Here is a 26,928-nt window from a genome sequence, read left to right on the forward strand (position 1 = left end):
GTATAGTCGGCCAAATCCACCAGCTTGATGTGCCATTGACCAAGGCAGCTTTAGACACTAATACAGATATATATTTGGAAAAAGAGTAAAACACAATAAATTTGGATAAGAACTCTTGGTGGGATCGAATAAGTTGGTATTTCAAATTTGTGGTACTAAGGATTGAATTGTTTAATATGTAAAAAGTGTAACAGAAAAGCACCTGGAAGATTAGCACCATCCATGCATTATTGCTAGTAATATTGGTGAAATTGATTTTTGGGAAAATTAGGTTCACATCCTTCTTTTTGTTACTCCATTGATTAAAATCCTATTCATTTTTAATTTTTGATCAAGGTCCTTAGTATTAATAACATCATTAATTATTTGAATAATAAAATATTTTTATTTTTAAATATATTCCTTTAGTGTTAAAAATGTTACAATTAGTATATTTATATTTATGGCTAAATTTTTTATCATATATTTTTATATTTAGTTTGTACCAATTTTTAATTTGCAAATATTTTTTAATTTTTACCAATTTTCTTTTCATTTTTAATTTGTACCCATATATTAGTTTCTTTTTGTGCCCATATTTTTTAAAGTTTTATTTGTGTTTGTACCCATGTGTATATCATCACGTGACATTGTAAATTTAATCAATGATAGAAAAATTACATATGGTATATTTATGTTTTATGCCTAAACTTTGTACCATATATTTATATTTTTAGTTTGTACCCACTTTTAATTTGCAACATTTTTTTTTTAAATTTGTAGTATTTTCTTTTTAGTTTTATTTTGTACCCATTTATTAATTTCTTTTAGCACCTATATTTTTAAAAATTCATTTGTACTCATAATTTTTAATCTTTTATTTGTACCCTAATTTATTTATGATGTACCCATTCTTCTTTATTAATGTACCACTTTGTTATATGTGAAATGTACCAATTTTTTTGTAAAATGTACCAATTTTTTTTAACACTATGGATACATTCTTTTGCCATTTATTATTTCTTATTTTTACACAGTTTTTATCCATTTATTCAATTAAAATGTTTGAATTTTTTTTATTATAACCGTTTCTAATAGTATTATAATGAATGATTTTAAATTTATAGGATTATAAATCTCATAAAATATCAAACAATTAATTGCAAAACTATAAGAATATAAATATTAATAGTAATATAATGAGGTGTACAAAGTCAAGGGACTTTGATCAAATTTTGAATACTATTAAGGTTTTAATCAAAGAATGTTAAGGATTAGGGACCGCAATCAAATTATCCCTTAATTTTTTTATTTTCTTTGGATAGTGACATGGGAAATTAGAATCGCTTTCACTTATGGCATAAAATAATATCGCACTATAGAGTACCAGCTGTGGTACTAACTTATCAAGTGGGTTGGGCGGCGAAGTAGGCTACAGTGTATTTTATCGCGTCCCGCATTATCAAATTATGTTTATACACATGCAAAAAGAACATAAAATTAGATATAATTATAAGATTATTAGGAATAATCCGGATTTGCTATATTTCATTTAGGTCTAACTTTCTTTCCAATTTAACAATTTTCCATTTTCAGCGGATGAGTCAACTGATTTTTTTCTGGATAAGAATTATGAAGTTTTTTTTTTATAAGACATTCAAATTGAAGACGAATTAATGGTAAAATAAAATTTTGATTCAATTTACCATAATTTTCAAGGTCTTTTCAGTTTCCATCTAAGGTTGCTAATTTTGAATAATATGTGATCGTGTAACTCTTTTGGATATGATGTTGTAACTCTTTTGATTCATCTCCATCTTTTTGGTTTTCTGCTCACTTCTTAGAGATTTTCAATTTGCTGCACTAGATTCAATTTAGCCTTAACAACTACTTAGATCTCCTTTCTTTGTGCATGACACAAGTGCTCTCCTATACCCTCCCACTCCTCTGTCCACAAATCCTCCATTTGTTTGATAGATGTTTGCTATCGATTGAGAAGTCTCTTATGGGCATTGTATTTGCTCCCCACCTCGAGAGCGAGTCATCACTCACTCAAATGAATGTGTGCAAAACCGATCGATTTGCAACTAGTTGGGTCTCTGTGCCGCCTCCTTCTATGGTTTTGATGGTGTTTAGTCTTCTTGCTTTGTTGGCATCAAAAGTTTTCTCTTGCTTTTCCTCGGGTGGTGGATATGGTTACTGGTGTTGGTTGCTTATTTCATTTGTTGAGTATCTTAGAGGTAAATTTGTATTCTTTGTGCATCTTTGTTGTTGTGAAAGTAGGGATTAAATTTGTTCTTCATTTGAGACTTATTTGCATTTGTGGTATTATTTTATGGCCCTTATGTTTTGTTGGTACTGGTCATGCATGACCTGAATGGTGAATTTGTGAGGTACTTAGTGGTTGTGCTCGAAGACTATTCCGTCAACTAACGGAACCTAATTGGGTCATCATGTGCTTTGCTTGGGCTTCTTTGTCCACTTGACCTACTAGCAGCTTTTCTTTAAGTTTACCTCATGTAAGATTTTCATGTTCGACCAAAAAAAACAAAAAAAAACAAAAAAACAAAAAACACTCTTCGTTGTGAGGCATTACCTATATTTTCAAAATTGTAGCGATCCAAAAAAATTCGACGAGAGTTTATACTTCCTTATAAACAGGAAGGTGAGAGTCGAACAACACTCACCCAAGTGTTTGTTATAACGTTTAATGAAGACTTATCCATAAACTATACCATAATTTTACAGAATAGAAAGAAAAAATAAATAAATAAAGGTATTTAGAGCTTGATCAAATCTGTTGAACTAGTTTTTTAATCCCGCAAATCAAACCTACTGAACAATGTGACAACAATATATATAATGTGTCATAAAGCACGACAAAAGATATATGCTATAAAGCACGACGAAAATATATGGTAATTAGGTACGATGTCATTTGACCGATCAAACCAGGAAATTGGTTGCAAACTTGACCAATAATCTTGTACCAGTTTTATGTAGCACCAATAAACTTGACCAATAAGGCAATAAGGCCATCTCCAACCGAAGGGTTTAGAGGGTCGGAGAGTCGAAAATAGCCCGAAAACCGTCTCCAACCGAGGGCTAGGCCAGAGGACTCGTGGGCCCCACGGAATCTGAAAGGGCCAAAGGGCCATCTGGCTGGCCCAATCCAGCCAACCCTGGGCTGGGCCAGAAATTCTAGCATTCCTGTCGATTATATCCGACATGAATTCTAGGCCAAATTTCAAATGCAACAACTAGCTAACGTCAGCTAGCCGTTATTTTTGAATTTTTTTTTTTACATTTTTTTTTATATTTTTTTTAACACAATTTTTTTCCTATAACTTCTATTTTTTTTTTCTATAACTTCTATTTTACAAAATTTGTTTTATATTTTTTCTAAATTATATTTTTTTCCAATGACTTCTACTTTACAAAATTTGTTTCATATATTTTTTAAATTCTATTTTTTTTTCCTATAACTTCCTAAGCCATTATACAACATTAAATTAAATTAAGTAACATGAAACAACATTAAGTTGTATTTGAATTTAAGTTGTAGTTTTTAAATAATAAATTATGTTTGGCCCTCGGTTGGAGACAGTTTTTTGTGACAGGGCTAAAACGAGCGCTATGGCCCTTTGGCCCTTGGTTGGAGATGGAGGCAAATATGGCTTTGTACTGTTCATTAAAATATTAATTTCTTGGATGGCTAGAGGGCTAAAACGAGCCATTTGGCCAGCATTCGGTTGGAGATGGCCTCAGAGGGCTCGTTTTAGCCTTCTGGCCCTTCAAGAAATTAATATTTTAATGAACAGTGCAGGGCCATATTTCTTACCATCTCCAACCGAGGGCCAAACATAATTTATTATTTAAATTTAAAAACTACAACAACTTAAATTACATGAAATATAATTAAATATTTAAAATAAATTGTGAAAACACTTACTTCGTCATAGTAATTGGTGCTGCTTTCATGTCTACTTGCGGCGGTTAACAATTGTTTGTTAAATTATTTTTTTAATTTAAGTGTCCAATTACTAGTACAACTTAGTTTGAGATAGTTACATGTATAAATGCACATTTACCATCTCTAATAGAAAGCTTATATTTGGGGCACCCATTATATTTTTCCCACATCGGGAGAGAATTGAGGAAGCAAAAGCTTGCATGTGTGACACCTATTATATTTGTCTCACATCGACTATGAGAGAGGTTTGAGCAATCAAACATGCTTATAAAAGCAACATCCTCACATATAACCAATCACCTTTCTGGGCCTTAATTAAATATTTTTTTTTTAATTTTTGGCACAAAAAAAAAATCAAAAATAACGGCTAGCTGACGTCAGCTAGCTGTTCATGAGATTCAAAATTTTTAGCCAGTGCTGGCTGGCTGGCTCATTTGGGCCTTTTTTGTCCAGTGGGGCCCACTAGCCTTTTGGCCTGACCCTAGGTTGGAGACGGTCTTAGGACTATTTTCGGCCATCTGGACCCTTCGGTTGGAGATGGTAACGGTCTGTATTTTGTTCAAAGTTTCCGACCGAGCAAATGATGTGCAATATAAACGAGAATAGCTTAAAATTGGCATGAGAGTTGAGATTTGGGCCTAGAGACAACAGTTTTTAAGATTTGGTTTGCCATGTACTTTTGAATATTAGCCCAAAAAGTAGAAGAGAGAAAAATTAAAGTAAGCTCAAACTTTTTATGAGGGGAAGTTTTTCAGTGTGAATATTGTGCAATCACGCAATAGTATCGATATATTATGTTATAAACACAAAATTATCAACAATATTTCATTAAATGGTGGCCACGTGACACTTTGCACAAAATTGGAAAGAAATGCTAAAATTTTATCAGTAAATTTCAAATTAACTTATTCCAAAATTGATTAAATATGAAAGACATCACGAGTTTCTACATTTAAGTTTAATTTATTTACCCGTATTTCATTACATCTAAGATATTATAACAACCTAGCAATTTAGAACATGACACTTCAACTACAATTAAGCTTAGTTTTTCCTTAATATTATTATTTTTTTTTTTTGCATATAACGGTCATATTGTCATGTAATATTATTAATTCACATGTTCTGATATGAATGTTTGATATGGTTAATATGCTTACCAAGTAATATGTGATTTAAATGGTCTCTTTGTAGCGGGTTCAGCAATGAAGAATAATTCTCTCTTCAAGCAGCAGCAGTCGCGATGCGACAAGGTTTGTTAATGGTGACAAGAAGGGGTTTTAACAATCTATGTGTAGAGAGTGATTCACTCATAATGGCACTGCGGGATTCGTCACCAAACACGTCTAAGATTGGGCAGCTGGTGGAGGATGCAAAGGCTTTGGCATTGGGGACCACTGGAGTTAGTTTCACCCATGTTTGTTGTCAAACTGATGAAGTGGGTCATGGGACTTGCACACCAGCCACCTAGAAAAATTTCTCCACGTTATGGACTACTTAATGGTTTTACAAGCACTTTGTTTGAAGAGTCGTGGATTTAGCTCCTGATATTTTTTTTGAAGAATGTAATTTATGATTTGAACTGGATAAGCTTGAGGGACAGAATCTTTATTGGAAGGTTGATAGTTCTAATAGCTCGAGTATAAAGGAATTAGCCTACAATAAATTCGAAATCTTAGTTGTTTCTAATCATCTTATGCGGGATGAGAGTAAGGGCCGTAAGGCTACATTAATTTGCTCTCTTTTGAAATGGAGTTCTAAATTTCTTAAATAATATCATATTGATCTTTCCTTCTAAAATAATAATACTACGTGTAGTTGTGAAGATATAAAAATACCCACCAAAACTACTACAGGGTATTCAAATTTCAAATTCAGAAGACAACATAAATAAAGCAAGCTGAAGAAAAAGAGAAACAAAGGACATTAGCTTAAGCATGCAAAGCAAAATGAATCGAGCTCCGCAAGTCACGACTGGGATGCTCAGAGCGCGCCATGCTGATTGCTGCTGGGGTGGGGGGACATCTGAGATACTGAGAGACTACTGTACATAGAAAAAGGAGCATTAACTTTGCTTGCCAAAGAGCATGGTCCAAAAGGACAGAAAGAAAAAACCAGGGAAACAAGAAGAGACACTTGCATGCAATATGATTTTGTTTCCTTGGATCCCCACCACGCGTTTGATGAAATACTTCTTCTCTTCTGGTTGACTTTTCTTTGACTTATATACAATCGGCCCAGTGCCCACCCATTGAATCTCAAGCATAAAAAAAGCTTAGGCTCCTTTACTTTTCACGATTTGGTAACGTTATACGTAAATTCAATTTCAATGCTGGCATGGCAATAGTAGCATGAAGGGGACAAGAGTAGCTTACTTTTACTAATCATTTTGAATTTGTATCCACCACCAGGTGCTACAGTGTAGGGGCCTAGCAGCCTAGATGTTAAAATTTTCACCCATCTGGGTTATAAAATTTGAAGTTTGTCTCTTAAGATGGCTCCTGATCTCCTTCCCTACTTGTCCTTTTGGGTAAGGTGTGCACGCGACTTCCTTCCCCAATAATGCCGCTATCATGCGCAAATTGAACTTAATATATAGCTAGGGTTTCTGTACATTACAGTCAAAATACTGGCTTGTAAGAGGGAAAGATGTCTCAGAACTCATATACTACTCCAAAACCTCATGTTTTTCTAATGCATGTGAGATATTGGTATCCTAACACCGAGCTTTGAACAACAGACCTAGGCCCGGCCGGCGGCCGAACCATGGTTCTTGGCTCCAAGTTAGGGTTGGACACACACTACCGTAGACTCTAACCTTGTTTATTAATTAGTCCCCAAACTTTGAACCCTAACTAACTTCGAATCCAAGACCTGAGGCTCAATTTCTCTTGTGACCGATAACATGGGAAAATAGAGTAAATTATTTTTAATTCAATTCAATCTTTATTTTAACTAATCAAATTTAAGAATGTATAAATGTATTGATTTTGTGTGCTTAAATAGTTTTATTGAACTAAAATATGAACTAAGATAGTCCACTCCAACTTCTTATCCCGTACAAATGGGAAATGGTATAGGTTTTTCCATTCACATAGGCAGATAATTAGAAGCATGGCCTGCCGACCAACAAAAAAAAAGGAAAACTTGAAAAGTCTAAAAGTCTAAAAAATATTTAGTTTTAATGAAAAATGACAAATAAAGGTGTAGTAAATAGTACTAGAGAAAAGTAAAAATATGGTTTTTCGTAAAAAAAATGAACAGTACCGGAAATGTTTCGTTAAAACTCAAAAAAAAAAAAAAAAAAAACGCATGGCCTCATCCCTCATGTGCTTATTATAAAACTCAATGGTGATGATGGGTAGGGGCCTAGGGGCACATCGTCTATTGATCTACCCTACAATATTACAGTATGCAAGCTCTGCAAGGTGCAAAATCCAGCTTTAGATATGAACTTTGTCATGACTCTATTGACTCTTCCCACCAAAAAGAATATAACAATAATAATAATACCAGTTGATGTATCAACATTTTTGTAATCCATGATCATCTTCCAAGAATCCATCATCGTACGGCTGGATACTACTGCATGCATACTACACTGGTTGCATTACATGCACCGAGATCTTTGGTCACATATAATCATGACTGTCTTACTATCTTGGAAGTCGGCTCCCTCAGCCTTCTATATAAGATCAGATGATCGTCTCCCAAAAATAATACAAGAAGAGAGAAATGCCAGCAACACAGCAATCCACAGAGAAAAAGAGGGACACCCTCCCCTGTAGTTTGAGTATAATGCCAAACAGAATATATAGGTTACCCTGTTAACATATCCTACCATATAGATTCTCTTTTACTGTATCTTTTTCTTTCATAGTTTTCAACATATATTTGCCTAAAGACCATATGTTATGCTCCTTACTCGATAACTTAAATATAGCATCACAAAATAATGTTTTCTTGTTAGAGGAATGTTTATATATGTTGGAGGGCTTTGAATTTGGACTACTTATGATCAATATTTTGTATTCAAGTAATTCCCCTTCTCTACTATGACTAATAATGGTCATGATAACTGGCATGTTTTCAACCCACAACATACATAGTTTATTGTTTCTCAACAAGAAAAAACATATTTTTAACTGTTAATTATCATGTCTTTTATAATTCTTATGGATAAATGAAGATTTATGTTGCCAGACAAAATACAGTTAAAGTTAACTAGAACGGAGTCTAACAAGATATATTACTATACAGTTGATGAAAAAGCATTTCTCAAACATTATATTAGAACTTACAAAAGAAAAAATTGGAAGTAGTTATAGTTATTATATAAGTGACATTGAAACTGCGTATTGTTATAACTTATCAATATTAGTGGTACTACTTTCTTTTTCTTTGTCCTTCTTTTATGGGTGGAATTGGACAGAAGTTGTGATAAATGGGCACACAACTTTTTTTATGGGAGATTAATTATTTAAATTAAATTTTATAAATCATATGATGTATTTGTTGATAGTTAAATTATTACTTAAGTGTTAGTTAATGTGCTTATTTTCTATAAGTGGAGAAATTTTTCAGTGTCGAGAACACGGCCTAAGTACACTAAGTCTAATAATATAATTGATTGGAAGCTTGAAAAAAAATATTATGCCAATTAGTGTACGTAACATCGAATTTTTTATTTATTTATGAGTATAGTTAAAAAGTTGTCTACCTAGCACTGCTGTTTCTATATATATACTAGCCCCACCACCTCTTAACAACACACAAACAGTTCAATGTTTTGTTCACACTGCTGCTCTTCGCCCCTAACTCTCTCCAATTACAACACAAACACAGAGCTAATTGCTACTAAGAAACTTACTCATGGCAAAACGTTTCAAGCTCCGATTCTCCCGAGTCATCACCTCCTTCCATTCCTGCCGTTCGGAAGATCCCTCCACTCTCCCCTCAAATCCTGTCCCTTCATTCCTCCGTCCACCCCCCTTAGCCACGGCCCCGACACCACCTCTACCCTCCAAAACCCACCACCACTCCTCATCCATCAAACGCCACGTGTTATTTTGCGGCTGTAGACCCAGACCAACGCTCTCCGACGACGACCACACCAAATCACCGCCCGATCTTCATAAGTTCGAGTGGGACCGAGAGGACAAGTGGCACGTGGTGGCCAAAGTCTACGACATCACCCCCCGACGCAAAATCTACACTTCCTCCGCCTCGCCCGAATCCGACGCAAACGACGGCGCTTCACCTCCTCCCTCCTCCGCCATAGAGAAGGAACAAAAGAAGAAAACTCGTCGAGTCAACAGAAAGAAGAAAAGAACGACGAGTCGCATCCGTATCAGCACGTCCTCGTTCGAAACAGGACTTTTCAGCAGCGAAGGCGGCGGCTTCGACGATGGCGAAGAAACCGAAACCCTAGTCTCCACCAGATCATCCTCCAGAAGCTTCTCCACCGACTCCTCGCCGCCGACAAGGCGAAGAAAAAAGAAGCGGAGCAGCAGCGCCGTCAGACGCAGCTTTTCGAGGAAGTCTGCGGCTGGGGAGAGCGAAGCTGTGCCGGCAAGACTGTCGATGTTTCAGAGGTTGATACCGTGCAGGGTGGAGGGAAAAGTGAGGGAGAGCTTCGCGGTGGTGAAGAAATCAGAGGATCCGTACGAGGATTTTAAGAGGTCGATGATGGAGATGGTTTTGGAGAAGCAGATGTTTGAGGAGAGGGAGCTGGAGCAACTGCTGCATTGCTTCTTGTCGTTGAATTCGAGAGAGCATCATAGGGTTATTGTTGAAGTTTTCACAGAGATTTGGGAGGGTTTGTTCTGTTGTAGTGCAAGATCCTCAGGAGCTAGGGTTTCTAGGGCTCTTTGAATGATTAACTAGTGTTTTAACTTTTAATCAATGAAATGGAAAATAAAATTACTCTCTTTAGTTTCTTCACAATTTAGTTAATTGGGTATTGTCATGCATTTTTCCTCTACGTAAAAGCAGATGATCACTTTGTAGTAGTACTTGGTAGTTGGCATGCATGATGAAGCAAGCAAACACATGTTAATTATTAACTGGAAGTACCAAATATAAAACATAATTTGTATCTTATCAAAGGAACGTAAAAAAAAATGCTCCACAATCTTAGTTTTGTCCTTTTCTTTTAAATATTTTGACATACATTAACATGGATCTATTTTCTTAGAGTTTAGTCTTTTGGAAGTGCTTAACATGGTATCAGACTATTGATTCTAGAAGGCCTTGGATTCGGAATGACAAACCTCCGCCAAGGGTGGTCAAATGATTTCATTAATCTTCATCTCATTGATTAAATTTGATTTAAAGATATGCTTGCATTTAAAAGTAAACGGGAAGACTGGGGTTGTGAGATTTGGTTGGAGCTTCTCTTACTATCGCGCTTGACTAGGACAATATTTTAGCTTCGTCACTGATCACTTAAAAAGAAGAATGTGACCTAGTTTTATAGGAATAGTGTTGATTTATGCCTTCGCATGGTATAAATCAGGTTCAATTATTGTATAACTCCTCGCTGAGTCAATAAAGCAAATAGTAGGTCATGAAAGCCGTGTTGAACGGAGGCATTGGAAACCCCATGGACCTATGGAGGATGGAAAGTTGCAATAGCTAATAAACGAGTTTGCACTTTTGGTCGACAAGACATGATACTAATTGATGCCCTGTTCGTTTGACAGGAGGCGGAGGATGAGGAGCTAGCCTCATATCGATCGGTAAACGCAGGCGGATTCATAATCAATAATATTGACGACGACCAATTAAGCATTTGGACCGACTAGCGATTAAAAGCCAGCCTTCTGGACTGCATGTAATGATTATGTTGTAACTTGCAACTTTAAACATGAATGAATAAAGCTAATCCTTTTATCCGTGATGCACGCTAGCTCCATATGGAAAATGGAAGTATATAAGGGCATCTCTAACTAATCTGGCCAGAGGATCATAGGGCCGAAAATAGCTCGAAATGACACAAAAACTATCTTCAACCAAGGGCTAGGCCAAAGGGCTTGTGGGCCCCACTAGGCCAAAACCAGCCAATCAGGCCATCGGGCTGGCCATCTCCAGCCAGTCCACTCTTTTTTTTTTTTTGAAGGAAGCCTCGCAATCCGTCATTTACCACTGGGTCACCAGCTCGTAGTTATAATGAACTTCTAGTTGAAGTAGTCTGCATTTTTGAAATATGAAAAATGAAAGAAGACTGCCATTAATCTTTATTTGAAATGTTCGTTACTAAGATTGTTTTTTTTTATTTAATATATACCACTAAAATATGCAAATAATTCTTGCAAGTGCTAATCATTAACTATCTGAATGCGGACGATTGTCACTAGCATAACTTTTTTGAAAACATGCAAGAAAATGTTCATGAATAAGGATTTTAATTGTTTGTTAAATCAATACCTTGTTTGATTGTGCCATTACATGTAGTTAATAAGACATTCTCCATATATAAGAGGGATTGTACCAAAACCTTTTCAGCCCACTAATTAATCCATTTGTTTTGTTGCATGAGGATTATATGAATTTTGTTAACATCTCGTCCATTTACATGTGAGCATAATTTTGACTATTACAAACAACGTAAACTCTACATGCATCAATCATCCAAATCCGCATACATACGAATGAGCAACTAACTATAACTTACCTCAAGGACTAAAACAAAAAACGTCACCATTAAACCAATGTGCAATGTGCTTGTTCATTCCACTACCTCGTTCTTTTATAGGTATTGCCAGTTACTTCTATTCCTTTCACCTTTTCTTTTTAACGCACAAATGGAAAGAAAGAAAACTCCCCTTCAATATGTATTGTACACACTTCACGTAACGTAAAGTACCACAAACACAATGGAATCGAATCCCACCACCCACGACGACATGACCAACTGATAACTGACTCTCTCTCTCTCTCTCTCTCTCTCTCTCACCGGTCGTGATCAGTCAGGTGGTGAGAGCCTTCTCTTCAATTGTGACCCAGCACTGTAGTAAAAAGCAAGACTTCAGTTAGTAGTAAATTTTGATGGGGCTGGAAAATGCATAAGGCTGTCTTTAATTTAATGGTAAGGTTAGGGAGATTAAATTTTTTGATCAAATTTTGTAAACCAAATAATATGGACGTTGATTATTAGATTATTATTTAAGTGTTGATTAACGTGCTTATTTCTTATTGGTGACATATTTTTTTGTTTGAAAATTTGATTTAAAAATTTAATCTTCCTAGCATTACTCTGCTTAAAGAGAATGAACTTGTTCTGGAAATGGGTAGGTTTCAGTGGGTGGAAGGAACACGCCATCAGAGATTCTTTACCAACCTCAGAACTAAAATTTTAATTTTATCTGGCTCAAAGTTGAAAGAGTTAATTTACAAATGTATCCATGAACTTAACTGGTTATTTTACTTTGGTCATATACTTTTTTTCCCTAAATTGGTGCATAAACTTTTAAAAATGTGGTAAATGAAGATAATAGTGACATTAGTTACAAAAGTTGACAAAATTAGTGGTTAGTTATTTTTTGGTTCGAACAAACCTCAATGCCAACTATGTTAACAAAAAATCCTTTTGCACTAACACCAAACCGTCACGGCTTTTGTAGACCACAAAGAGATCGGAAGACGTTCATTGTTAAGATCATTCCCGAACAATGCAAGAACGATAACTCAGATGGAAGCACGAGTAAGAAATCAATTTTTAAGGTGAAAACATATTCGGATTGGTTGTTATGTACGCTTTTGAACATATTAAATGACTACTCTTAAAAAATAAATGATTACGTGTCAGTAGATGAATGACATTTTAGTCAAGTAGACGAGTCGTCAAAATGCCCTCTAAACTATTTTGATACAAGAAGATTTATTAGGGTTCAAAAATTGAAAAAAAGGGACTTCAAATTGGGACGAAATAAATTTGAAGAGCCAAAGTGGAAAAACTGAAAATCTGAAATCAAAAACCACAACAGCACTTGGCTCAAGAGATTTTTAGGGCAGAAAGTAGGTAGAGCTTCCTTTTAGAGCAACTCCACCATGTGGAGTAGCCCCAGCGACAGGCCCCAAAACAAAAGGGAAGAGCCCGAGCAACCACATCCAGCCCATCCAGGCGATTGTACCCAAGGGGGCCCAAGATAGAGGCCTGGCGAGAGTAGACGGCCCGAGAGCCCGATGGCAAGGCTGACGTGAAGCGATGTTAGCCACGTTTTGTATCTGTTTTGCGTCAGGCACGTGGGGTTCAAGCGCACGTTGGCGCGCGTCATCCGACAAGAATGCAAAAATGGGGCCCGCGGCGCAGTTCTGAAAATGTTACCGTTGGGGAGGCCACGTGGCACCTCTGCATCCGTTGGATATCAATAGTAATTTTTTCTATACCATTGGATTTCCAACAACAATAATAATTTTAAAACCTTATTTAATTGCAGCCGTTGGATTTGAGATCAACGGTCCACGTTATTTGCCTTTATAAATTAAAAAAAACAGTTTAAAATTCTGAAAATCTTACCGTTGTGCCACATGGCACAATCTGGAGTGTTGGAATTTTTTTTTTTAATTCAACGGCAGAGATTAATTATGTGAATAAAAATTTAAAAAAAATGTAAAAAATTAATAAAAATCCGAAGAAAAAAAATTGATTTTACTTTTCTATAAATACCTTCTCATTATCTTTTACCTTACACTACAATTTCATATTTTCTCAACTACTTTCAACCACATTCCTATATTTCTCTCAAAGTTTCAATCCAATTTTTTTTTTCAACAAAATGACTATTGATGCAGGTACGAATTAGACGCTTATTGAAGATATTGCGTTGCGTACTAGCTGGGTTGAAGTTACTCATGATCCGATTACGGGTAATGAGATGCAGTTGCGAGAAATGTAGAATCTTATTCATACCAATTATCTTGAGAAAATTGGTGGGAAAAGAACCAAAGGATTGATGTCTAGTCGTTGGAAAATACTTAGCCAATCGTTTAGTATGTGGAGAGACGTCTTGGCACAAGCTAGTAGTAATCTTCTAAGTGGGGAAAATTTAGCGGATCATGTAACAGTATATTATTTATTTGTTTGTACTATACCCAAATTTACATTAGCTAATTTGATTATAATGATTTCTTCTCCCGCATTATGTAGACACTTCAAGCACAATCTTGGTATAATGCCAAGTCCAAAAACCAAAAGCAATCATTCACCTCGTGGGAATGTTGGAATATTGGCAAAGATTGTACTAAATTCAGAGTTGTGCCTATTGGTCCCAAAGTTTTCATGAACAGCACCCCTCTACACTCTACGCCTGATCATTCCTCGCATGTTCATGAAGATGATGCAGAAGAAGTGCCCGAAACGCCCCCCTGAACGAGTGTCGGGGTCAACCCGTTATCCAATTAGGCCTCAAGGTAAGAAGGCTTCAAAGAGAAAAATGAGTGCTTCAAAGAATGATTATGCAAAGTATATGGAAGAGCAATCATGATTTCCCCATCCTCGCTATCTCATCCACTTGGTCTGCAGATACTCCATGATTTTGCACAAAGTAAAAATCATGGTTGCAAACAGCAATCATGATTTTGTTGAACAAATGTTGTTCTATTCTAAAACGACGTCTAAAGTACGTATTATGAAATGCAATGCTCCGGACAAAATAATTGTCCAAGAGATCTGTACCTCGTCGCTGTCTGCTTCTATCAAGGTTTGCGGAACAGCTGGGTCTGCAAATCTGAGCCACAACATGGATGACTCGACAGGAATGTGAGGCTCTAGCCATTCTTGCTTCGTCATCTCTCCTTCTACGCTCCTCGTCCTCTTCCATCTCATTTTGGGCCACCTGAAGATTGAACATTCCTTCTGATTGGTTAAACAATTCTTCCTCTTACTGATCGATTTCCCACATCATCCTTAAAGAAGAAGACATTGTAAGAAGGAAGCAGAACTATGAATAATGATCAAGGTATTAAATAAACTTGGAAATTTTTATTGAAACTTTGCAGGATGTTTATTTAGTCAATTATCTATTAGTTTATCACAAAAATTGAAAGGAAATGCATTGCATGATGGATTTAACATTATCAAGTTGATTATATATCGAGCTGACAAACATTTTGAGTGTAGAAAATATGTAGTAATTAATGAAAGCGGTCTAAACACACCATAATCATTTATATATAATGAATTAGTACAATATTTTACACTTTATACATTGCATGGTAAGATACATGAGTGACTTAGTACCACATAAAGTTCCTATGAGGTTCAAATTTTTCACTATCTTCATCATCTCTATTTGTAGAATGAGTGTATTGTGAAGAGTAGTTATGAAATGATAAATCTCCAAAATAGTTTTGCATGTAATTGTTAACATGCCACCCATATGGATCCGAGATTGGTTGACGTTGTTCATAAGCAAAATCATTTGAAGATTGAGTCTCGGATTGTTTCCATGAGTCGCTCGATTCCATCCCAACAGGAATGGGATATGAAGGGTAGGGAAATGGTTGGTTATGAGTATTACCATAGTTACTACTTCCCACTCCAATAGAGTCCGAAGTTCTAGATAACGAGTCATTTTCTTGACTTGACAAAATCCCCTTGCCTCTTTCTCTACGAGTATAGTTCTTTCCTATGGCACCAATTCCTGGTCCTGCCCGCCTACTGCCATGGTCACCATCTTGTGTTGCATGCGTGAAGTTTGCCTTACCAGTGAAGGGGCTCATAAATTCGGGAAGTGGTCCAACATAGTTTCCATATCCACCACCACTACCTCCAGCTTCACTATATCCTTCATCATTCCCACCTCCGGTGGTAGGTGAGTCTCCTGATCTTGTACTAGAGCTATCATCAGTATCAGCATGATATTGTGGTTGTGTAGGATTGGAAGAAGGTGGAATTCCAATGTTTATTGGCCTTGGGCGCAAAAGTTCTTCCAAAGAGTCAGCGCTGCTAGATCCCACACCCTCCTCTAATACTTTTTCTACATTTATCCCTTCATTACGTGCTTCTTTAGCAACTTTGGGAGTTGGGTTGCCTTCATCATCATCTAAATGAAGAGGTCTAATCCATTGATAAAGTTGGTTACCATCTGTATCATCATCTTCACCAACAATATCAAACACATCTAGTGGGTCACCACAGTCGACATGATCTATTTCTGCTTCCTTATCTCAAATTTGAAACTTCATGTTGTAGTAGCAATAAACTAATTTTTCCAACCTACTATGAGCCAACCTATTTCTTTGCTTTGGGTGTATGAGTGCAAATGTGCTCCAATTTCTTTCACAAGCAGATGAGGAAGCTGTTTGTGATAATACTTTGATTGCTAACTTTCTCACAGTTGGTGCATCGGTCCCATACATGATCCACCATTCAGCTACAATGAAAAACAATGTTGATAAGCCTAATAACTCCAACAAATTCTATTATAAACTTATAGTGAAATATGTTTACACTCACTAGGAGACATTGTTGTTCGAGCAGCAATTGATGTTGGTTCTCCAAAAGTTCTTCTTGCATCTTTAAACCATGTTAGCTGAATTCAATAAATCGTGTTAGTTTAATCCAACAAAGTAATTATTATAATTTAAGTAATTGTGTACCTCATTTCCAAATTGGCCAACTGCTGGTGATGCAGGGTCTAATTTAGAGTATACATTATGTACATCACGTATATGGGTACCATCATCTCCAACACCGGGTCTGTATTGGTATCGATGATTCAAATAATATGTTGTTCAAAGAAACACATACTCTAATAAGAGAAATAATGCTTATGCAACTAAAGAAATGAATTGCAAATTATGACATAATTTATGTCTGCTGCATGCAAATCGTGGTATAATGTTTTATACCATCGGTCTTCAATTATCTTTATGACCCACCTTGCACCATGTTTTCTTTCCAATTCATCATTCACTACACACATCAACTCATATACTGCCCCCATAGTAGGATACACTTCTATGTCAACGATCCGTAAAACTTTGTAAAGAGGTTCAAACACTTGACACACATGTTCTGATTGAGTCCAAAAAGCATGATCAAGCACTATACTTTCCACCATACGACCTGTATTTAAGCGGCTAAAATTATGGTTGGCCCAATCGTCACTAGTGAATAGTTGCTTCAACCCTGCTTGCTTCTTAAGTAGGCTGTCTAATGCAATATAGTTGGTGGCGAATCGAGTGGTAGCTGGACGAATAATTTCTCCTTTGCAAAATTCATGCATCTTTGCCAACAACCAACCGTGATTGTAAATATAATTTGTGATCGTTCTAGCTCTTTTGACCACAGTAGCAACATTCTCTTTCTTCCCCATTGCCTCATACATGAGATCAATACAATGTGCTGCACATGATGTCCAAAACACATTATGATGCTTCATTAACTTTTTTCCAGCTTTGACAAATGCAGAACCGTTGTCGGTCACGACTTGGACAACATTATGCTCTCCCACCTCCATGATTACATCCCTCAATAATTTGTAAATATACTTGTAGTTCTTTATATGGTCTAAAGCATCAACAGACTTCAAAAAAATTGTCTTTCCCTTGGAGTATACCATGAAGTTTATGATAGATAATCTGGTCGGGCCAGTCCATCCGTCACACATGATTGTGCAACCATTAGTTTCCCACTTTGACCTCAACTTGTTAACATACTCACCAATGCCTTTATACTCCATATCCAAAAATTTGTTTCTTATCTCATAGGGAGTGGGAAGTTGTACTCCAACACTGGCCTGTTGACATCCCACTACCATATTTTTGAAATGATGTGATGATGTTTTCTTAGCAGGGACATTTTCATAGATAAAGAACTTGCTAATTAGACGTCCCATTCCCTCCTTCACATTACCTCCAGTGAAATAACTCCAAACACTCTTTTGACGTGCTTTGGATGACTTATATAAACTTGGGGCTATTGGTGGTGTTGGTTGTGATTCTCTAAGACTGCCTCCCCGTCTCATTTGTGCACCACCACTTGTCCCGGAACCTTGTGCTCTATTAGGAATTTTATGAAGGTGTTCTCTTTCCCATGCTGACTGTTTGAAGGCACGTAATGCTTGTTTCAAACTGCGTCGTTCTTCAGGTCTGATGTCATCATCACATTCGTCCTCATCGTCATCATCATCACTGTCAACCGATTGGCCAATGACTTCTCCTCGTAGCCCAGCTCGAATATTTTCCATTCCATGTGTTATCTTTTCCTTCTGCTGCTTTTTATTTTTTAATAATGTGCTGATGAATGCCTTCACTTCTGAGGGGACATTATCACATCGTTGGATATTTTTTGCTGGATCTAATCCACTAAGATGGTACTTAAGTCGTGTCACTCCACCACTCTTCATTACCCGACCACAATATTTGCAAATTGTGCCATGTTTGTTTCCGTCTATTGGGTCTCCATGTTCCCAAGCTGGATCACGTTTAGTAACTCCACTGGACATCTTAAACGTACCTATATTTATTTTTCATGAAAATTAGACAATTATTTTTTGATAAAATAAGAGAACCTAAATAATAAAGTTATTCTATAGAAGAATTAAATACGAAGTAAAGAAAATGATTGTAAAAATTTAAGTAATTATACAAATAATATGGAATAATAAAACCTAATATTAATGAATAATAATCCAATTTGATAAAAAAAAAATCCTAATATAAAACATGGTGATGAATAATAATCCAATTTAATGAATAATAATCCAATTTAATAATAAAAAAACCTAATATTAATGAATAATAATCCAATTTGATAATAAAACCTAATATTAATGAATAATAATCCAATTTGATAAAAAATAATCCTAATATAAAACATGGTGAAGAATAATAATCCAATTTGATAATAATCCAATTTAATGAATAATCCAATTTGATAATAATCCAATTTAATGAATAATAATCCAATTTGATAAAAAAAACCTAATATTAATGAAAAATAATCCAATTTGATAATAAAACCTAATATTAATGAATAATAATCCAATTTGATAATAATTCAATTTGATAATAAAAAAAAACCTAATATTAATGAATAATAATCCAATTTGATAATAAAACCTAGTATTAATAAAATAATAAATAATATTAAACATATTAAAATTATCCTAGGGAATAATTATACAACATTACTTAATTACTTAAAAAAATTAACATGTAATTGTTAACATTACTTAATTACTTACAAAAAGTAACATGCAAGTATTAATTACTTAAAAAAATTAACATACGAGTCCACACAAATTTATTTGTTGTTGTATAAATTACAATAATATAAATATAAGTTTGTAAACTTACCTTAAATATGGAACCCTTTGTGTTCAAGCTTTGGAATTGATCTAGAATGGCTTTGAAAGGGGTAAGGGAAGAAGAAGAAACGAAAATCCTCTGAATGACTCTGATACTCCACCTCTAAGAATGTGAAAGAATAGAATAATTATACAACATTACTTAATTACTTTAAAAAATTAACATGTAATTGTTAACATTACTTAATTACTTACAAAAATTAACATGCAAGTATTAATTTCTTAAAAAAATTAACATACGAGTCCACACAAATTTATTTGTTGTTGTATAAATTACAATAATATAAATATAAGTTTGTAAACTTACCTTAAATATGGAACCCTTTGTGTTCAAGCTTTGGAATGGATCTGGAATGGCTTTGAAAATGGTAAGGGAAGAAGAAGAAACGAAAATGCTCTGAATGCCTCTGATACTCCACCTCTGATAAGGTGAAAGAATATAACAGACAATGGCACACTGTTTTGCATGTGAAAGAATATCACGGACTCACAGTGGCACACGGTTTCATTATGAAAGCACTATTATTTGTTGTCCATGGTCTGAAATTGCAAAAAGTTATTGACATATTGTAAAATCAGTCAGGTGAGTCAGATGAGATTACCCAACCACACACACACATATACATGCCACCACACACGCACACTCACCCCACACGCATACAGTCTCTCTCAGTCTCTCGAACCTTCTCTCTTCTCTGACTCTGAGCTCCATTTTCCCCCTTCTCCATTCTCCCATACACACAGATCTCCCACTCCCACACACATAGATCTCCCACTCCCACACACACAGATCTCACACACACACACGCACAGAGACCCAAGGTCTCTCGATCATTCTCCCACACACACGCACAAAGACCCACATCGGCTTCTGCTTCTCCCTCGTCGTCACCGTCTCTCTCCTTTCACTCTGCACCGAGGGTCCGAGACCCACATACACACACGCACACCCATCATCATCAGCAACCTCGTCTTTCTCCCTCTCCTTCTCGTCTCTGCAACTCGGCGAACGCAGGAACTCCGGCGAGTTTCTTGAATTTCTCCGGTTAGGTAAGCTTCAGGTTTGCCTCTTTCTGTTCTAGATTGAACCTTATATGTGAAATTTAAGTTCAAAATCGTGTTTTTGCAAGGTTTTTGGGACGAAATCGGCTCGGGAATAGGCACAACCATCTCCGGCGAGGCCGTGGGTGTCGACGAACTTTCTGAACACCTCCGACCGTTTCACAGCAAACGGAATATATAAAAACGTTCATCTCGTCTTCTATTTCATTTTCCTACCTAGATCGGAGTCTAGGGTCCTGTTTTACAGTCGGCCGGAGCTGTAGAAGCTCCGGCGTTCTTCTCCGAGTAGCCCAGTTCCGATATTATCAATAATTTCGATAATATCGCGATATTATCACGAAAACCATTTGGATAGTTAAAAAAATATCGGTTCCCGTAAAAACCAATAATATCGGCGATATCGCCGATATTATCGGCATTTTGTACCATGATAATGATAGAGATCTTGAGAAAATTGGTGTGAAATTTCTGATGATGGATGATGGATTATATGGAGGATTAAGAAAGGATTAGGTTGTAGATAATGTCACGTGGCATGCCGTCATTCGTTAAAAATATGATCGAAATCTATCCTCAAAGATTGTAAACAGATTGTGACATGTGGCGCGACGTAATTGGTTAAAAATCTTATCGGAAATCTATCATCAACGATTCTGAAAAGGTATCGACACGTGGCATGACGGCGTTGGATAAATATCTTATCGAAATTCATCATCAATAATTATCTTTTCAGATAATGACACGTGTCGCAACAAGAACGATTAAAAATCTTATCCTAAATTACAAATAAAATTATTTTGTATTATTTTATAAATAAATAAAAATACTAATATTTAATTGCCTATTATTAGGGCTATTCAGTGTAGGAGTGGAAATGCAAAAATCAATTACTATTCATTAAGGACAGTTACTGTTCACTGAGTGAATTAAATAGTTAATAGCCCTGAAGGGCCTTGGCAACGGTGAAGTTGCTCTTAGCGCATGAGAGCTGCTGGGGCTCAGTGCATGTATCTATATATCAATCCCCAATCTTGTTTTCGATTAGCGTAGCAAGTTAGCAACAACAACATGCAGAGTATCATTAGACTCATCAGTCAGTCCCAGTTGTGGGAGCAGCTAAGGACTCGTAACCCTACGGTTCTACACCTATATGTCCAAACCACCCTTGGATTCTTATCCTTGGACTATTAGTGCCGCCTGCCTTGGGATTGAGGAGCGTGTATTTGAAGGAAGAGAAAAAACAGAATCGGACAAGACTATGGGCGACTAAATCAGTAGTCTTCTAGCTTAATAGTCATTTCTAGATTTTCTTGTCCAACGAGGCCCAGGGATTAGGATACACCTGATTTTCGGGAGATTTTTTTGGGTAGGGGACTTCGAACCCGTGTGTACAAGACACACACAAGACAAGTGGCATCCCTTGCATTCTTATAATGTTTGTGTGTGTTGTTCAATCAAGGCCCTTGAATTACAAGAATTGGAACAAGCAAGGTCAGTGAATTGGATTGTGGAATTCTGAATTGGAATTTGGATTGGAATGGCATCCAATTTAAATTGGAATTGTGGTATTTTTTATTGGATATGCGCTATTTTGATTTGGAATTTGGATATGTGCTTATAGATTGGATATGTTATTGAATATTAGCCATGTAGTTTGCATGTAGTTTGAATTGGATGTGATTGAATATTAGGTGCTTAGTTTGAATTGATTTGGATATGTGCTAATTTGAATTGGATTTGTTGAATTAGAGATATGCTACTTTGAATTGGATATGTTGAATTGGAGATGTGCTACATTGTTAGGATAGACGGGTTTAGTAGCCAACCTAGTACACCTACGTCTTAGGTAAACAAAAACAAACAAGCCAACTAGTACACTTACACCCTCTCAAGCAGAAACTCCCTCAAATGAACAATTATCATGAAGATGATTGGGACCATGATTCTGATGTGGATTGTGTCTAGAGGTATGCTTAAATGATTGGGACATAGACAAGATATTTACCTATATCGTTGACAATGCTAGAGCAAATAACACCTCCATTGCATACATGAAGATAAAGCTAGAGTTGAATGGTACTATTTTACTTGACATGGCTCACTTGCACATGAGGTGTGCTTGTCACATCCTTAAATTGATATCCTGAATCGGACCAAAAATTTTCAATGTGGTTTTTTGCTCTTCGATGCGGTTTTTCAGACTTCGGCTTTCGGTTCGATATCCTAGACTAGACCAGCCCTACATGACATGGAAGCTCATACCCAAAAGGATCTCTCGATTCATCATTTCATGAAAACTTCGCATATGAGAATTCCATTGATAAATTATGGGTTGGTTGGTTCTACCTCCTATTTAGTAGGTATATTGCTAGATATTGGATTTGGACAGTCTTTCAATTGTATAGAAAATTGTCTGAATTTGCAAAATTGACCTACCTTTCCACCCTTCTGTGCAGGAGAGCAATCACTTATTTACAAGGTTGTTCTCTGCAAAACAGCACGGAAAGAGTAGCACATAAACAAACCATTAATCATGCAAACAAAGAAAATTAGTTCTGTAGAGCAAAATGTACGCTTCTGCGATCATTGCTGGCTGCAAGGAGAACGGTAGATGAAATGAAACAACCGACTCATTCACGAAGGGAGAAACCTTAATCACTTCAATTCAATTATGTTTGCTGTGCTAAATTTGAGTAACCACACTACTTATTAACTGCAGAACTAGAGGTAGCTGTTTGTCCTGGTTGCCTGCTGCAGTCGAAAATAATTCTAAAGCTAATCCGACAACGGTCTCATCAAGATTCACAAGCGCTATAGTACTTGAAGGTAGAGATATGATAAAAGCTAACACTATTCAAGTTCTGCTACCTGCTCAATATAAACCCAAATGCCGCAGGCATGAACATATACTCCACTCATTTTTTTCGTCGGATTAGCAACTATCATCTTCTCACTTAGCTCAACAGTAAGCCTGACTTATTCAACCAGAAGCTTTCATGAGGCAAAGAGACATGTATTACAAACACGGCAGCTAGAAAGCTAACCTGCCCGAGAGTGTCATGTTTTTCATTTGTTGAAACAATGAGGAAATACCATTGTACACATGTAAAACGCAACTGAAAACCTTGAAATAAGTTCTTTTAGGTTATGAAAAATTTGAACAAACAACGTTATGGAAATGAAAAGGACATGCGCAGGCAAGGCATTACCGTTATTCTTAACTATGACTCCTAATTCACTGAAAGGGAGCTTCTCATCCACATCTTACAATAGATATCAGGTTTAAATTAGAGTATCCATTTCCTCCTACGTCCGAGCTCTATTCGTCTTGGAACGCCTGAAACCATAGAACTTGGACAATACATCAAGATTACAGTACATATCTGATATTTGTTACGTAGAGACCGAAGGAAATACTTTTCCCCTACTAAATGGCATTTCATAATTGCTACCTTTCCATGTGGCACAAAACTTACAGAACTAGAAAAATAATAAAGGTTTAGGAAAACACAGTTCAATACCTTATTTACACCTATTGGCTTCCCACGAAGTTTGATCATATGAAGCACCTTCACCGCCTCTACAGCGGCCAAATAAAAAATAAACAGTCAGCATCACAAAACCACAATAGGGAAAGATATCATGAGGTTTACACCAGAAACTTTCTTTGAACATAATTCAATTCATGGTTCTTGAAGAGAGCATTCCTCTCGTGCTGTGTCTTCGGGAGCAAACACAGTAACTGCAAGAGGAAGACGGAGCTCAAACTGCAACATCTCTTAAAAAATCAAATTCATGTAGTTTCATCAGAGTTCAACTCACAGGTGTCAGCCATCAGAATCTAGACCTGACAAAGGCTTAATCTTCTCTGCAGACAAGGCTATTATTGTGGATGCAGCTTCAACTAAAACTGATTGCAGACAAATGAAAATAGGGGTAAACCAACATGGCCAATTTGAACAAATAATTCTTCAAAAAAGGAATTGCATAAATTCAACAACTCAACTACTCATTGGCAAACATTAGCTGCTTAACTTCTTCTGGTATCCCTGCAGAGACTATGCAGGTGGAAAAACCGTAACAATGAATACAAGGGTTAAGCTGGCAAGGTGCTCCTTCTCCTGGAGGAGCGGACTCTTCATTCTGCCTCTTTCTCTTTTTACAGGAGAATTCTGTCCTTCTCACCTTCTTTACCAAAACAAATTCACAAGTAGTTGACAGATTCGGATTCTCAAGCTTAAACCTTTTTTTACTTATTTTAGCCGACTATTTCTCTTCTCTGCTTGACTCTCCCCTCAGTGACCCCCCCCCCCCCTTTCTATAATGTGCTCTCTCCATTAAAATATGACAACTCTCGTATGCAATTTCGTGACTCTTGCCCAAGTATTCGAGCGTTTCTCTCTCCTTTACGATCTCTCATATGCAATTTGGTGACTCTCTCCCCAGTAGTCGGGCAGTTCTCTCTCCTCTACAATCTGGCAACTCCCTCAAATAATTGTTTTGGTTTTGAACCAAGATATTTTTTGTTAAGCTCAATCTGGTTTGAGTTGCAATATTGAAATTTTTGCCATTAAACTCAGAAACATCCATAAGCCAAAGCACAACACAGAATTCAGGGGCCAAATGTGGTAGAATAAGTTTCAACCAGATAAGACATGTTACTAAAAACAAGATTACAAACTACACTGGCGATGGCATATGCAGGATGCTAAGGTCCTAAATGGTATGTCAATAAAATGGGCCTGCTTCCATGTCTGAATAAAAGACAGCGAGAGCAAGAACACAGAAATCTTACCAACTGCCACATAGAAGACAACGAAAAGAAAACTAACATAAAAACAATCAAAATTGAAGCTCATACAGTATTACAATTCCAAAAAGCTTCAAACTTGCTTCTTCGCTGCGGCCAATTGACATCCTTGCTCGCAGTTTAATCATATATCGGCTCACCAGCCGCGGCCGCAGGTGAAGTAATCAACGGATTGAACTCTGACCAACGAACCAGAACCCCCATCAATACTTATGCTGTAGCCTCTTTAGCCTCCTCATCCGTGACCGAAGAAGCATCAGTATCAGAAGAAGCCAAACCTAGACCCTGCTCCAACTTCTTCCAGGCAACCAAAACATTAGGAGGAAACTTCTTCTTGATCGTGCGTATCAATCCCTTTGCCTCCTTCATCTTCTTCTTCTTCACCAATCCTTCCACCAAATACTTCATCGTATTGAAATCAGGGATCTTATGCACCTCCACACTCCTCTTGAAAACCTCATACGCCTTGTCATAATCCTCACTCTTACACAAATAAAATATCAAAGTCCGGAAAGTTGCAGCATTCGGATTACATGCATTTCCCTCCAACCCCTCATAAACCTTGAAAGCTTCTTCCATCATCCCATTCCTGCAATAGCAAGTCATCAAGTAATTGTAGCTAATTGTATCTGGTTTCAGCCCAGCATTCGCCATTTCCTCAATCAAAGCCTTCACATTGTCCGCACTCCCACCATGGACATACATAATCTTAACATTATAAGCCGCAGCGTCAACCGCAACGCCCTTCTTCACCATCTCATCCCACAACTTCTCCGCCTCTTCGCCATTGCCCTTCTTGTACAAAGCATTAAAAATCGTGGTGAACGTCACTGCAGTGATCTCAATACCCTTCTTCTCCATCAATCTCAGCGTCTCCATTGCCTTGTCGGGCTTATCCGCTGCGCAATACGACTTGATCAGTATACCATACGACACTTTATCAGGGGAGACCCCATGCTTGCTGGGAATTTCGTCGAACAGCTGGGGGACACTGTCGAAATGCTTTGAATCGTTGCAGGCAGACAACAGAGTGTTGAAGGAAATGGCGGTTCTCGGAGTACCGAGCTGTTCCATCTGATCAAACGTCCTCAATGCCTGGTCGAACATACCGGCGCGGCCGTAGGATCGGATGAGGGTGGAAAGGAAGGGCTCCTGGGTGATTTTGGGGTCATTCTTGTGCGATTCAATGAAGGATTCGATGTCGGCGAAGCGGTGGGACTTGGCGAGGCGGCGGACGGTGAGATCCTGGGCGTAGCGAGACAAGGTAGGAGAAGAATCGTGTTGGGAGACGGAGGAGTAAATCTGGAGGGCTTTGTCCGGGTCGTACTCGGTTCGGAGCTTTGAGTTGGCTTTTGAGATGGAGAGGGTAGACTTGGCGGCGGTGGTGGAGAGGTGGCGGAGGTGGCGGAGGGAAATCGAAGATGACATTTTTTAGGGCTTTGGCAGCTTCGGGGGTTTTGGTTGGAAGCTCTTTTCAATAGAAATGTTGAGGGTTTAGAGTTAATTTTGTCCTGTTGCCGCGTAAGATATAGGAAACCAAATCCGGGGATTTTCCCGTACTTCGCAGGAAACCTTGTAACTGGATCATAACTCCACATCAACATGTCATAACTCGAGAATTTCACCATGTAACTCGAGAAAGGCACTAAAAAACGTTTCGTCACAAAGGTCATTACTTTGTTAAATTTTAAACTTCTCGCAAGTGTTATGCAAGCTAGCTTTGGTAACTGGAGAGAATAGTGACCACATGGATTTAGTCTGCCTGAAAAGTAATGGCTCAACTCAAG

General features: G+C 37.0%; 2 protein-coding genes and 1 long non-coding RNA gene across 3 annotated transcripts; 1 reads left to right on the forward strand and 2 right to left on the reverse strand.

Moving 5' to 3' along the window:
* The first annotated feature begins 8,385 nt into the window (after positions 1 to 8,385).
* Positions 8,386 to 9,882, forward strand: LOC108169458 (transcription repressor OFP7-like). The gene has a single exon (XM_029095156.2). The coding sequence runs from the start codon at positions 8,825 to 8,827 to the stop codon at positions 9,824 to 9,826; it is 1,002 nt and encodes a 333-aa protein (XP_028950989.1). The 5' UTR covers positions 8,386 to 8,824; the 3' UTR covers positions 9,827 to 9,882.
* A 6,328-nt stretch (positions 9,883 to 16,210) lies between these two features.
* LOC139192102 (uncharacterized) lies at positions 16,211 to 16,683 on the reverse strand. The gene is made up of 3 exons (XR_011575920.1): positions 16,556 to 16,683; positions 16,413 to 16,488; positions 16,211 to 16,329 (listed from the first exon to the last, which is right to left on the reverse strand). It is a non-coding gene; the product is annotated as an uncharacterized lncRNA (long non-coding RNA).
* An 8,259-nt stretch (positions 16,684 to 24,942) lies between these two features.
* Positions 24,943 to 26,754, reverse strand: LOC103401180 (small ribosomal subunit protein mL103 (rPPR7)). Its single transcript, XM_008339902.4, has one exon. The coding sequence runs from the start codon at positions 26,567 to 26,569 to the stop codon at positions 25,352 to 25,354; it is 1,218 nt and encodes a 405-aa protein (XP_008338124.1). The 5' UTR covers positions 26,570 to 26,754; the 3' UTR covers positions 24,943 to 25,351.
* Between the last annotated feature and the right edge of the window lie 174 nt (positions 26,755 to 26,928).

Source organism: Malus domestica, chromosome 15 (genome assembly GCF_042453785.1).
Source record: "Malus domestica chromosome 15, GDT2T_hap1".
NCBI lineage: Eukaryota > Viridiplantae > Streptophyta > Magnoliopsida > Rosales > Rosaceae > Malus > Malus domestica.

Coding starts and splice junctions, on each gene's coding strand:
- LOC108169458 (XM_029095156.2), top strand. CDS start 8,825: ATGGCAAAACGTTTCAAGCTCCGATTCTCCCGAGTCATCACCTCCTTC.
- LOC103401180 (XM_008339902.4), bottom strand. CDS start 26,569: ATGTCATCTTCGATTTCCCTCCGCCACCTCCGCCACCTCTCCACCACC.